General features: G+C 35.2%; 1 protein-coding gene across 3 annotated transcripts in view; it reads left to right on the top strand.

Moving 5' to 3' along the window:
• Positions 1 to 13535, top strand: part of PDCD6IP (programmed cell death 6 interacting protein) — a gene marked incomplete at both ends in the record, with an annotated part of 40751 nt that overhangs the window by 16537 nt on the left and 10679 nt on the right. For 2 of the 3 annotated variants that reach the window (XM_084247095.1, XM_084247094.1), the window contains 7 exons: positions 1007 to 1134; positions 3673 to 3826; positions 4780 to 4880; positions 7377 to 7493; positions 9522 to 9744; positions 10639 to 10762; positions 12491 to 12668. In XM_084247095.1, coding sequence (XP_084103221.1) covers positions 1007 to 1134; positions 3673 to 3826; positions 4780 to 4880; positions 7377 to 7493; positions 9522 to 9744; positions 10639 to 10762; positions 12491 to 12668 — 1025 coding nt within the window. Of the gene's footprint in view, positions 1 to 1006; positions 1135 to 3672; positions 3827 to 4779; positions 4881 to 7361; positions 7494 to 9521; positions 9745 to 10638; positions 10763 to 12490; positions 12669 to 13535 lie in introns of all 3 variants that reach the window. The other variant, XM_084247093.1, reaches the window with a different exon arrangement.

Here is a 13535-nt window from a genome sequence, read left to right as displayed (position 1 = left end):
CCTAATATAAGTGGAATCATACAATACTCGCCTTTTGGTGACTGGCTTATTTCACTTAGAATGTCCTCAAGGTTCATCCATGATGTCACATGTGACGAGATTTCCTTTTTAAGCTTGAATAATATTCCATTGTGTGTATATATCACAGTTTGTTTATCTGTTCATCCATCAATGGACATTTGGGTTGCTTTTCACATTTTGAGTATTGTGAGACATACTGTTATGAACAAGAGTCTATCTCTTTGAGATCCTGCATTCATTTCTTTTGGGCGTATATCTTTCCCTTTCCCAGAAAGGGAATTGTTGGATCAAATGGTGCTTTTCTTATTTTTTGAGGAACTACCATAATGTTTTCTATAGTGGCTATACCATTTTTTATCCCCACCAACAGTATGCAGCAGTTCTAGTTTTCACAGTCTTGCATTCTTGCCAACAGTTAATAGTTTCTGGTTTTCCTTTTTTTTGTTAGTAGCTATCCCAATAAATATGAAGTGGGCAGATTCTTGATCAGGGTTGTATCAATATTTTAACCAAATTATATCTGCTAGTCCTCTGAGAGTTGTATTGGCATAAGGGAGTAAGACTTGGAAATTTAGCTAGGAGGGTGCTTGCACTGGCTTAGGTTTTAGTAGTGAGAATTTGGTTTAAATGTGATGGAAAGATACACATTTGAGAAAAGTGATGGAAAATGGAAAGAATCTATTTGAATTTAAATGAGAAATGACATGAGAATGACTTTTCATGTTGAACCTGATTAATAACAGTGCGGAGGTAAAGGGAAGGATAGAAAAATTTATTGATCTTTTGAGTTTTGGATGATGGGGATATTATTGTGGAGATAACTGCCTGGCAGGGCAGCTAGAAGTATGGGAACATATGGGTGAGGAAACAGGTCTTTTTGTTTTTGTGAGAGCCAATGTGAAGAGGTCATGGTATTACTCTTTGAAACATTTGTTTTCTTTAGAAAAAATAATCTCACACATTTTTCCTTCTCAATTTTTTGCAGCTCTTGCAAGCTTAGGATATGAAAAGAGCTGTGTGTTGTTCAATTGTGCAGCCTTAGCTAGCCAGATTGCAGCAGAACAAAACCTGGATAATGATGAAGGATTGAAAATCGCTGCTAAGCATTACCAGGTATGCAGAACAGTAGCACCTACATAATGATCAACACTAAGTTGAGTTAATAACATGCATTTAGGTTTAGAAATGTTTCTTTATACACAGGCCTTTCCTTGAAAAATAATGTACTTTTATTGAATTGATTCATATTTTTGAAGCCCATAGGTAAACTGCTTGCTTGTACACATCTTCCCCGTCCCCATATACCCACCGTCCCCATATATCCAGCACCTAGCACAGTGCCTGGCACATAATAAAGGCTCAGTAAATGTTGGGAGAACAAATGATTAAATGTATGACATGAAATCCTTGCTAAATTTACGCTTTTAAATAAATGACCTCATTTAAACAATATGTACATTCTTTTTATATATTTTTTCTTAGTGTGAGACATACAAAATTCTTCACTGTGACAAAAATTAAGACTTCTTGGCAAGAAAATTTTAACTGAGGCTTGTGGAGAGGTCATATTTAAATGTCATATATGTAATGTTTTTAAATTAGCTACATTTATATTTTAGGTACTATTATTTACTAATATGGCATATTAACTTCTGGCAATTGTTGTTTACTCAGCTTTTAATTTTTTTGTTTCAATTCAGTGAATAATAAGTGATTATTTTTAAGTGATATCTTGAGTCATCTTCATGGTTTGTAACACTTTATAATTTACAAAGTGTTTTCATGTATATTATTTGACACAGATAAACCTTGACAGCCATGTTAAATATCTGTCTTCATTTTAATGACAAGAAGATTAAAGCATAAAAATGTTAGTTAAGAGGTCCAGGTGTTCTGATTTCAAATTTTATGGAATTCAAGTGTTTTCTCTTTCTCCCATGGCTGTGGAATCTGCATTTCTTAGAGATGGGCTGGGATTTTTCAGTGTTTAAATTTAGTGGAGAGGTGAGGAATTCAGTTCTAGGAAAGCAAGAGGAAAATACATTTCAAGCAAACAGTATACTCCAAATTGTTACTTACCATACAGTTTGGATGAGCACAGATGACAAACATGATGCCTAATCTTTTTCCTTTGGAGGCTATAGGTGGCAAATATTTAAAATGTGATAATGAAGTAAAATTTTAGTTTTCTGTTCACTGTAACTCATTTAATTGGCATGTGGGATTTTAGAGGGGCATCCTGAATTACTGAAACATTCCAATCTTTGAATTACTTTTGTAGTTCACATGTCTAGGTTGTTGGCCCCCAAGAACCCTTATGCTCTTGTTTAAGTTTTTTTTGACTTATCTAGGCTTCCAGTTCCATATTTGTGAATGAGAAACTGGATCCCTTGCTGTCCTTCCTAATTTGTGATTGGTTTACTAAGCAAGGTTAGCTGATCACTGCTTGTAGCTGTTCTAATTTTACAGAATTTCATAACTGAAATTCATTATAATACAGTGTAAGGCAGGACATGGGCACAGTGCAGGTTTTCTGATCCCATGCAGACCGGGTAAAGGAGGAGTCAGAGTCCTCAATAGTTTTGCAGGTTTTTTATTTGGGGTTCACCAGGCATATGGCAGGCAGGGGTGCTGGCTGGGGGGCTGGGAGGCTGGCAGACCTCCCAGCCCCCAGCAAGTCTTCACTCTATCTGGGCTCTCTGGCGTTCTCTGCTTCTGCTTCGGCTTCGGCTTCTCCTTCAGGTTCTGCTGCTGCTGCTGCTGCTGCTGGCGTCCCCCCGTGACGCTGCCCTTAAAAAAAAATCACAGTGTTAGCTCAGCTGAATCCCATCTACCTATGCCCACATCCTATTCCAGGTGCCCGCCATCAGGCATGCATTCAGGCAAGGATCCATCATCTATCCTGATGGCGGAAGGGCAGAAAAGCCTGACATTTTCTTTACCCTACATACAGTTAGCCCTACGTTACTTCTACCATAACCTGTCTGTACAACCATGACACCTTTTAATCGCACTTTTTTCTCCAATGTAATTTGTTTCCTAAAAGCAAAGTTAAGTTAGTATTAAGCTCAGCAAAACTGTAATTGGGAAGGAAAATCAGATGGGGAACATTTTACAAGAGAGCTTAGAAAGTCAAATAGAAATCATTAGCAGTGGAGAGTAATGCTGTTCCTCAGAGAACTGTAGTATTTTAAGTATCCCCTAAGTGCTGCTTAATTATTTGAGAGATAAATTTGTTTGGTGCCAAAACGAGCATTTCAGTACTAAAAATATTAATGTTTTATCCCTGCCAACATTTTCATGTTAGTTTTGAGAAAATATATCTAAAAAAAGCTTAATCAATTTGTTCCATTAATTTACTTTTTTTACTGCAATATTTATTTTTAATCTTTGTTAAAATCTCCATTATGCTAGTGTTTCAGAAAAATACTCTTTTTTTGGTCTGTAGGTCAGATATTTTAGATGTTTCACACAATATAAAAATTTAAATAAAATAATCGTTCAACTGAATTTAGATGTTTCACACAATCTAAAAATTTAAATAATCGTTCAACTGTTCATATTTGAAATGATTTTGTGTGTAACAGTAGAAAATTAAGTCTTGCTCTATGTTTCTGTAGATTTTCAAGAAATTCTTTTTCCTCCCTGTAGTTCGCAAGTGGTGCCTTTTTACATATTAAAGAGACGGTTTTATCTGCCTTAAATCGAGAACCTACTGTGGACATTTCTCCAGATACTGTTGGGACTCTCAGTCTTATTATGCTGGCACAGGCCCAAGAAGTATTTTTTTTAAAGGCCACAAGAGGTAATTTCAATTCATTCTCTATTTGGTTGCATGTGAAAAGAAGTGATAGGCTTTTAAAATAAGAAGGTGATAGTGAGCTACTGTAGGAAAACACTAAACTCTGGAGTAATGTTTATGTAAGTTTGTAATGTGTCAAATGCATTCATTCAGCAAATATTATGGGATACCTACTGTGTACCAGTCACCACTCTGGGCTCTAGATAAGATTTCTAGTTTCAGAAAGTTTACAAAATTTTTAGTGCGGGGAGGATAAGCCAGAGATGAAAGAGCCAAAGAATTTTAGGGATAAGTGCCATAATAGACGATAAGATGACTGGTGGTCTGGCTGTGGGGTAAAGATGTAGGGGGTATTTTGCTAATTTTCGATGTGCTGATCAGGAAGTTTCTTTTAGGAGGTCTTATTTAAATCAGTCCTAATTGATAAGAAGGCGCCATCCAGGCAGTTTCCCTGACCTGTGAATATGGAACTCTTAAGTTAGTATGAGAGATGGAATATGGGCTACATGAGTAAGTACAGAGAAATTGAAAATATGGGAACAATCACGTAGAAACAGCATTAACTGGAATAATTTTTTTCTTTTAAAACAGCAGCTTATATTGAGATATAATTCATATACAGTAAAATTCACCCTTTTGAAGTATATAATTCAATGTTTTGTGACCACTACCACTTTCTTATTTTAGAATATTACCATCAGCTGAAAAGAAACCCCATACCCAATGGCATTTATTCTTTAGTTCCCTTTCTTCCATCCTTTGGCAACTATTCATCTATCTTTACTGTTTTGATTTGCCTGATTTTATGTGGAAGAATTGATTTCCTCAGTAAGCATTTTTTAAAGACAAATATGCAAACTTTTGATCTCACTGTCTGAAATGAGTGATTATGATACATCAGATATTTCATATTTATTTTAACTATTTATAATGGTAAATTCACTATTTTATTCCAGATAAAATGAAAGATGCCATCATAGCTAAATTGGCTAATCAAGCTGCCGATTATTTTGGTGATGCTTTCAAACAGTGTCAGTACAAAGATACTCTCCCCAAGGTTAGTTATTGTTTTTGTAAACACTTGGTTATTTTGCATGCGGAAATATTTGTACACTTCTTTGTACAAGAAGCAAGTTGAAAGTTATATTTTATAAAGAAATTTGAAATTTCAGGAGAGGCATTTGAAGAATCTGTTTGCAGTGATACCTTTTTATTTAAGATGCATGAAGTGTTCCTTTATATTTAGGGGATACTTTTGCCTCTACTCTTGACTAAACTTGCTTTTCTAAGCTAAAATTCCTGGAAATTTTTGAACATCTGTTTCCAAAAATTTAATCAAGTAATGGCTTTTTGTATTTCTGAATCTTTAGTGATTGGGTACAAGCATGAATACTTATGCATGTTGATTCTTCACACTTTTAATTATTGTCCTGTTTTCTTAAAGATGAGTCTTAAAGCGCAAAAACAGACATAAGGAAAAAAGGAAAAGAAAATTTAACAAATTCATCCAGTACTTTGATTAGAATTAAGTTTTGTCAACAGGGATAGAAATTGGGCTACTATTGGACAGCTAAAGAAAACATCTTAATCCAGACATCACAGGAAGTATTGTTTTAATGTACACTTTTCTGAAGTAGCATTTGAAAAGATTGGTCATGATGTTCATTTGTAAATGACAATGTAGATGATTAGACTAACAAGTAAATTTAGAATGGTTAAAAAAGGACACTTACAGATTGAGTGAAATATATGTAGTATGTTTCAGTTACTCTTTTACAGAAATAGTCAAGAAGTTAGTATCATTTATATGATAGCTTATGGTATTTGTTACATGATCTTTTATGGGGGAATTTATTGTTTTGTAAGTCATTCAAAAATCTTTGTTAATTATGAAATTGCAGACTCTTTGGTGCAGTAAAAAAAGCATGTTTAGTGCATCAATAATACACATTAGTGTAGTCAGAAATTGAGCAATGAGGAATTTATGTGAAGATTCCTGGAGATTTAAAATACACCAAGAGATGAATAGAAATTTGCCCAGGACTCTTGGCCATGGAATCGCCTCTCATCTTTTTCTCATCTGAAAGAGTTCATGTTCAGCTGCACAGTGTGCCGTTACCTCCTGTTGGGCCTTTAGTTCAGTCCTGTCACGGAGAGAAGAATGTCACCTACAAAGATTCGGAAGCCACCTCGGCAGCATTCCTGGTATTCCTTGAAAATCTCCTGTTTAAGTACCAAGTTGTTCCAGCCTTACCTTGAAAAGTGGCATGAGTGCAGTTTGAGAGTTAGATGTCTTTTATTTTGGCCTTTTTTACTAATAAAGCTCATAAGTATTTTCATATTCTAGTTATAAAACTGAAATATCTGCAAGTAGTGATCCAGGAAGCTAGGAAATTATTCACTGGGAGTCAGGAAAGCACACAAGGTAGTAATTTGGTTTTTGATTCTATTATTTTCTTTGTCTAGACAGAGACTGTCTAGTATATATCTTGGATTTTGTATAGCATGTTATTTCTTAAGTAATAGAATTAAGAAGTTGCCCGTTGGGATGTGATATTTTAGAAGAACCTCCGCCAACATAACTGCCTTTCTGGTTCATGTTTTGGATCTTTTAAAATGAATTTTGGGGCCTCCCTGGTGGCCTAGGCGTTAAGTCTCAGTGCTTTCACTACGGTGGCCTGGGTTCAATCCCCCACCAGGGAGCTAACCCACATGGCACAGCATACCCCTCCTGTCTGGCCTGCTGCTCCCCTCAGTAGTGTATTTCAGTAAATCCACCTGTTCTGCTCCCTGCCCTGTCTCTTGTGAAACGTCTCACCCCCCACAACTCTGGCCTGCATCCCAGTTCTATGTGCAAAAAAAAAAAAAAAAAAAAAATTGGATTCCCCCCCCCCCAAATTGGAGCAAAATAACACTATCATTAATTTAGTGTATTTCTCTGTTTGTTGTGTGTTTTTGAGTATATAATACTGAATTGTTAGTGTTTATGTGATACTAAATTTTTATATGGCTAAAAATCATCTTTATTAAAAAATCTCTTAGGATATGAATTTAAGTGGGAACTTACTTTGTCTTTTGTCTTTTAAATGTGATGAAACAGTCAGCAATAGAGCAATTTCCTTAGTATATGTGAGTAATGGTGGTTTAGCTAACTAAGGGATGGGTAAGGGCTCATAAGAAAGCTTCTAAAGCCATGTGCTTGGTATTCCTCTTATTGTCCATCCTACTTCTCTTTCTAATGCATGTTTTCCTTTCTTCTTTGTAAACAAAATGTTGACTTCATGGCTCAATGAAGGAGAATTGTAAAAACCGAAATTGTAACATTTAAAAAAAATCCTTTATTTTAATTGGAAGTAAAGAATGAATTCGTTGATTCCAATTCATGCAAAATCATGTCGTCTTCTGAGTTTACATCTAATGACTAACCTGTTTCCTAACCATTAATGGGGTGATTCTAATTTCTGTCTCCTTTTCCTTTTTCTTCCTGCATCCCATGTTGTCTGTGGTGGTTTGTGTGGTTGGACTCTCCCCTGGTCAGTATTTTTATTTCCAGGAGGTGTTCCCTGTCTTGGCTGCAAAGCACTGTATCATGCAGGCCAATGCTGAGTACCACCAGTCTATCCTGGCAAAGCAGCAAAAGAAATTTGGAGAAGAGATTGCAAGATTACAGGTAAGTCTCTTGGAAATAAATGTTAAGTAACTTGGATATCTGTTCTTTTTTTAAGCGAGATTCCCAAGTCTTGAAAACCTTTCCCTTCATTGCCCCATCAACAAGGGCGAGTGGTTGTTTTATCTTTAGCCTTTGCCTGCTGATTGCTTTTTGAAATACTATATTTTATCAAAAAAATTCATGTAAACTTTGTATTCAGTTCTCTTTTATTTATCCATGTGTATTTAAATATAAAACAGTCTAAACTATCTAGTTCCAGAAAGATGTGCATTACTTAACTTGTGATTTAGTCTTGGTCTAAATAGGAGCATGTAGTTCCATAGCTTGAGTACAGTGGTAATTATCATTTCTCTGATTAGGAAAGTTTAGGATGATCTCTATTGAGATTAGGGAAGGGCAAAGAAATTAGGCAAGAACACAAGCTTCTCAGCCTCAGGATTTCAGTGCTCTTAGCTCAAAATCCTCTCCATGCCGGAGTGGGGCATCTTGAGGAGACCAGTTCTGAGAATATTGGGGTAGTGTGATTTAAAGGAACTCTCAAGAACTTTCAGTTTTATAGCTTTAGTTGTAGGTCAAAAGTTAATGTAGAACACAAACGTGGATTCATATCTCAAAATAAGGAGGTGTTCTTCTAGTAGGCATGAAATATTTTAACTTGATTTGAGCTCAGAAATAGACAAACAGACCAAAAAAGATAACCTATAAGTCATATTCTCTGTGATCTTTCACTCAGTGGAGAAGAGTATCCTATGAACCTGACAGAGATCTTTAGATAATTACACCATTAAGTCAGTTTTTCAATCATTGCTGTCAACAATGGGGGGAAATTTTTGCTGGTCTTGAGTAAATTAGAAACAAAAACAAGATCGGAGTCAAGAAAATCATAATAGGTAAAATAATAGCAAGGGTAAAATTGCCACTTGGAATTCATTTCCAGTACCAGGAACCAGTTGTATTTGGGTTTACACATGAGGTGCATTTCTTGGGCAGTGCAGTTTATTTGGCTCTAGAAGGTGGGTCCTCTTGATCATCTTGGTGGGATATTTAAAACTGCCAAAAGAAGGATTTTCAAAATGATATAAAAATATAGATATGGAAATATAAAAAAGTGACTTATGTATAATGAATACACGTCAGAGTTATTTAAGTCATTAATGGGGGACCTGGTAAGAGGTAAAACCAATTTTTTGAAAGTACTGTTTCAGTTTGATATGAGGTCATAGGTATTAAGGAGATGGTCCATAGTAGGAGATATTAGGTATTTAGGAATAAAAGATCATGCATTTCAAATGAGTCTTCCAAAAAAAAAAAAAAAAGAAAAAAGTGCACTTACATGTTTATTTATGGGAAGCAAGAGAGAACACAACACGGTAAATGGTAATAGGTAGAAGATCTGTTGTTATTCTCAGGTTTCCAGGAGGGCTTTTAGTGCACTATAATTGGTAGTCATTTGGGTTACAGAAGTAGCTGACAGCCACCCTTCCTCACTGTCAGTTTATACTTATTGGCCCACTGATTTCTTTTACTTTTTTTGCAGTTCACCAATGTAAGAGCTTTCTACTTTGTATTATTTAATTTTAGAGGTATTTTGAGATGGAATTTCTAGGTTATTCTGCCATTAACTGCATTGCTGGAAATGAAGGTCTTCAGATTAAAGATTAAAAAAATAACCCACTACCACCAATGTTTGGATGTTTAGTTAAGAAAATAACTATTTTGGGCCTCCCCTGTGGCGCAGCGGTTGAGCGCTGGGTTGCGAAGCTGCCCGCAGCCTCTGCAGTGCTGGTTCGATTCCCGGCTGCTCCCCGGCCACTGGAGGAGGGTCCCACATGGCGTGCAGACCTCTCCTGCCGCCCGCTGCTCCCCTCAGCAGTGTACCTCAGTCTGCCTGTTCTGCTCCCTGCTCTGGCTCTGGTGAGCTCTCTCACCCTCCCGCGCTTCTGACTGTACCCAGTGCTTGTATAAATAAATAAATACATCTAAAAAAAAAAAAAAAGAAAATAACTATTTTTACATTTTTATTTTCAGCATGCAGCAGAATTGATTAAAACAGTGGCATCTCGATACGATGAATATGTCAATGTGAAGGATTTTTCTGACAAGATCAACCGTGCCCTCACTGCAGCAAAGAAAGATAATGACTTCATTTATCATGATCGAGTACCAGATCTTAAAGATCTAGACCCTATTGGCAAAGCCACACTTGTGAAGTCTACCCCAGTCAATGTACCAATCAGTCAGAAATTTACTGGTATGTCAAGTATTCAGAGGCATTTTAATCTTACTCTTCCGTTTAATCTGTTTTTTATAGCTAAATGATACAGTTGTTACTGTGTGCTATGAACATTCATGTTGTTCAAATGAATATGAGAATAAAACTTTAGTGTTGTGTAGCAAAATTTTAAGGTGGAAAATAAATGGTAATAATCTGTAAAGTTATGTAACAATCAGAAAACTTGAAGCTGTTGTAACGATAAATATTTTAAACCAGAATTTGTCACTGTAGCATTTGTTTTATTATTTAAGATTCTACCGTTAAAAATCAGCATCCACAGATATCACTTCAGCAAGTAAATTGCTGAAGTCATGTTGGTTTTAGATAAATGTTCCTTGGGTAGTGTAGATATATGTAGTAGTTGGTAGCCTCTAGCTGAGCTCTCAAGCATAGTATTCTAAATTTTCAGGAAATGGTGATTTTTTTTTTTCTATTTAGCAAACATATAACGGGCTCTTTTAAGCAGTTTTCAAAATTAGCTCATTTATTCCACACAGCAGCCCCATGAGATAGGTACTATTACTGCATTTGACTGAGGAGGCTACTGATGCACAGCTAGGAAGTGGTAGAGCTGGAAATTGAATCCTGGCACTGTGGACCACTGTTCAATATAATCAACACAGTGCTTTCTTAACATGTAACTCTTTAACTAATGATCCTTAAACTCGGTGATAACCTCTCATTGTTGTCATTGTCAGTGAATATAGTGACCTAGAAATTCACTTCACCTTGTACTTTCAATGGTGATTTATTTCTGATCTTTAACTTTAGTATTTGTAGACTCTTCATGCAAATAATGTAAAGGAAAGAAGTCACTCTACAGCTTGAGTATTGGGCATTTTTTGTTGAAATTTCTATTCCTAATTTTAGATCTGTTTGAGAAGATGGTTCCTGTGTCAGTACAGCAGGCTTTGTCTGCCTATAATCAGAGGAAAGTTGACTTAGTTAACAGATCAATTGCTCAAATGAGGGAAGCCACCACTTTGGCAAATGGGTTAGTAGAGCTTAAATTTCCTAAATTTATCTGTAAAGTTTGAATGTTTTCTGTTTGATTTGTTCTTTAAATAGTTTATGAACATTTTAGTTTACATATACAGACATTTCATGGGGACACTATATTTGTTAAGCCTTAGCAAATATAGTTGGAAGGAATTTGATTGCTAATTTGTATTTTAGGGGATATTAATTTAAGGGAGAGGCGAGATAGAAATTAACTCATTAAGCTATGATCATGGTACCTTCAGTATTCTGAATTAATTTTTGTTTTGGTGGATTGAAAACTGAGAAAATAATTCATTGATTTTTTTAAAAAAAATTGTAAGTATAATTTTAAACAATAAATGCACCCATTACTTTTTTTTTTTTTAAATGTATTTTTGCATAAAAGAACTGGGGTATAGACCAGAGGTACAGGGTACAGAGGGTGAGAGGACTCACCAGAGACAGAATAGAGAGCACAACAGGCGGATCTACTGAAATAGATAAAGGGAGCAGCGGCCGAGACAGGAGGGGGTCTGTTGCACCATATGTGGGTTAGACTTTTGTCAGTCTTTTTAATTTTAGCCATTTTTTACATGTGTACAGCAGTATTTCATTGTTGCTTTTAATTTGCATTTCTTTAATGCAAGGTATTTTTTGCATTAATATCTATTCCTTTAATTACTTATGATACTGTGTAACTTCATCTGCTCTATACTCATTCATATATGTTGTGTGAAGTATCTAATGAAACCTTTTGTTCATTTTTTAAAATTGAATTTTCTTTTTAATCCTTAAGGAGTTCTTTATGTAATTTAGAAGCAAATATTTTGTCAAATATATGTAATTGAGAAATTTTTTTCCTAGTCTGGTTTGCCTTTTCATATTTTTAATTTTGCTGAATACATGGATTTCGACCTCATTTTTCTAGCAAGAAAACAATGTAAGTTTAATATCACCCCATTATATAAACAAAATAACAGAAAAATTATTATGCCACAAAGCTGAATGTTGATGAAAATTCATCTTAAGATCAACTGTTCTTTTTTAAATTAAGATCAACTGTTATGACATTTTGCCTAGATGATATAAAATTATAACTATTATTTCTGATTTGTCAGTTATAGTACACCAATTAGTATGAGTAAAGACTGCCTTTTTTTTTTAAAGGTTTATTTTTATTTATGCATACAAGAACTAAGGTGTAGGCCACAGGTGAGGCAAGGTGAGAGGATTCACCAGAATGGGGAGCAGAACAGATAGATCTACTGAAATACACTGTTGAGGGGAGCAGCAGGTGAGACAGGCGAGGTCTGCTGCGCCATGTGGGTCAACTCCCTGTCTGGGGAATTGAACTCATGCTTTAGTGACTGATAGTGAGTGTGGGGCTTAACCCCTTGTGTCACCAGGAAGGCCCTAGGATACAATTTTTAAGTTTTAATTGCTTAGATTGAAAGACTTTCCTTAAGTTTGAGATGTGAACCCAGTTTTCAGTTTATTTTAATGCTGTCATATTTTTCTTACTTTTTGACTTTTAATTTACTATGACCTTATATAACTTATTAATTTAATGATTTTGTCTTAATATTAATCACATTCCATATTTACTTTGTTTTTCAGTTGCTAGGACTTAACTACGTTTTTGGGGTGCTAGCTTCATTGCTGATTGATTTGGCTATAGGACACTATGTTTTAAAGATGATTTAGACTTTCAGATGCTAGAATGTCTCTTTTTATTTTTCAGTGTGTTAGCTTCCCTTAATCTTCCAGCAGCAATTGAAGATATATCTGGAGATACTGTTCCTCAATCTATATTGACTAAGTCCAACTCTGTGATTGAACGGGGAGGCATCCAGACTGTTGATCAGTTGATCAAAGAATTACCTGAACTACTACAAAGAAATAGGGAGATCTTAGATGAGGTATGTTTTGAGAGATTTGCTTTTTAAGTAAAAATTCTTTGACCCCTTCGTGTTCACCAGAGATTAGGATTAGAAGTTTCTTCCCATTGGGTTTTACAGGGTAGTACTCATCATCTCAGTGAATTTATTCTGGTCCAGTGTCTGTCCTTCAGTCTCAAGAAGAATTCTGATTGAGAATGGGTTCATTCACATTTTATTGGTAAATAAATGCATGTTGATGAAACTCAAGACCATCTTATAAAACGAGTATACTGTGAGAAATTTCTGATACACAAGTCTCTGAGGCCAGCCTTCCAACTCATTGACTATTTAGTTGTTTTTCAAAGTAGCGGTACCATTTTACACTCCTCCTAGTACTATATGACTGTTCTAATTTCTTCCATATTTTTGTTCTTCAGTCATTGTATTTAAAAAAAATTTATGATTTTTTTTTTAATTTCCAACATATTTAATTGATTTAAATATCATGGATAATTTATCTGATACAACTTCCTATGATTTTTTTAAGGTAAAACTCACATAACATACAATTTACCACTCTAACCTCTTAGTGTGTAATATTCAGTGGCCTTTCCATACATTCATAGTATTGTGTAAGCACCAATACTGTCTAATTCTAGAACATTTTTATCACCCCCAAAAGAAAACCTGTATCCATTAGCTGTCACTCCTCATTCCCCTTTCCCCCTGCTCTTCAAAACCACTAATATAGTTTCCATTTCAATGGATTTGCTTATTCTGGACCTTTCAGAGAAGTGCAATCATAAATAGTAGGTAGCCTTTTGATTTGGGCTTCCTTCATTTATAATATTTCAGGCTTCATCAATGTTGTAGTATGTGTCAGTACTTCATTTCATTCCATTATGT

The sequence above is a fragment of the Talpa europaea genome, assembly GCF_964194135.1.
Source record: "Talpa europaea genome assembly, chromosome: 11".
In the NCBI taxonomy this organism is placed as follows: Eukaryota; Metazoa; Chordata; class Mammalia; order Eulipotyphla; family Talpidae; genus Talpa; species Talpa europaea.
The sequence above is the reverse complement of the archived record's forward strand: the minus strand, read 5'-3'. Positions and strand labels throughout refer to the sequence as shown.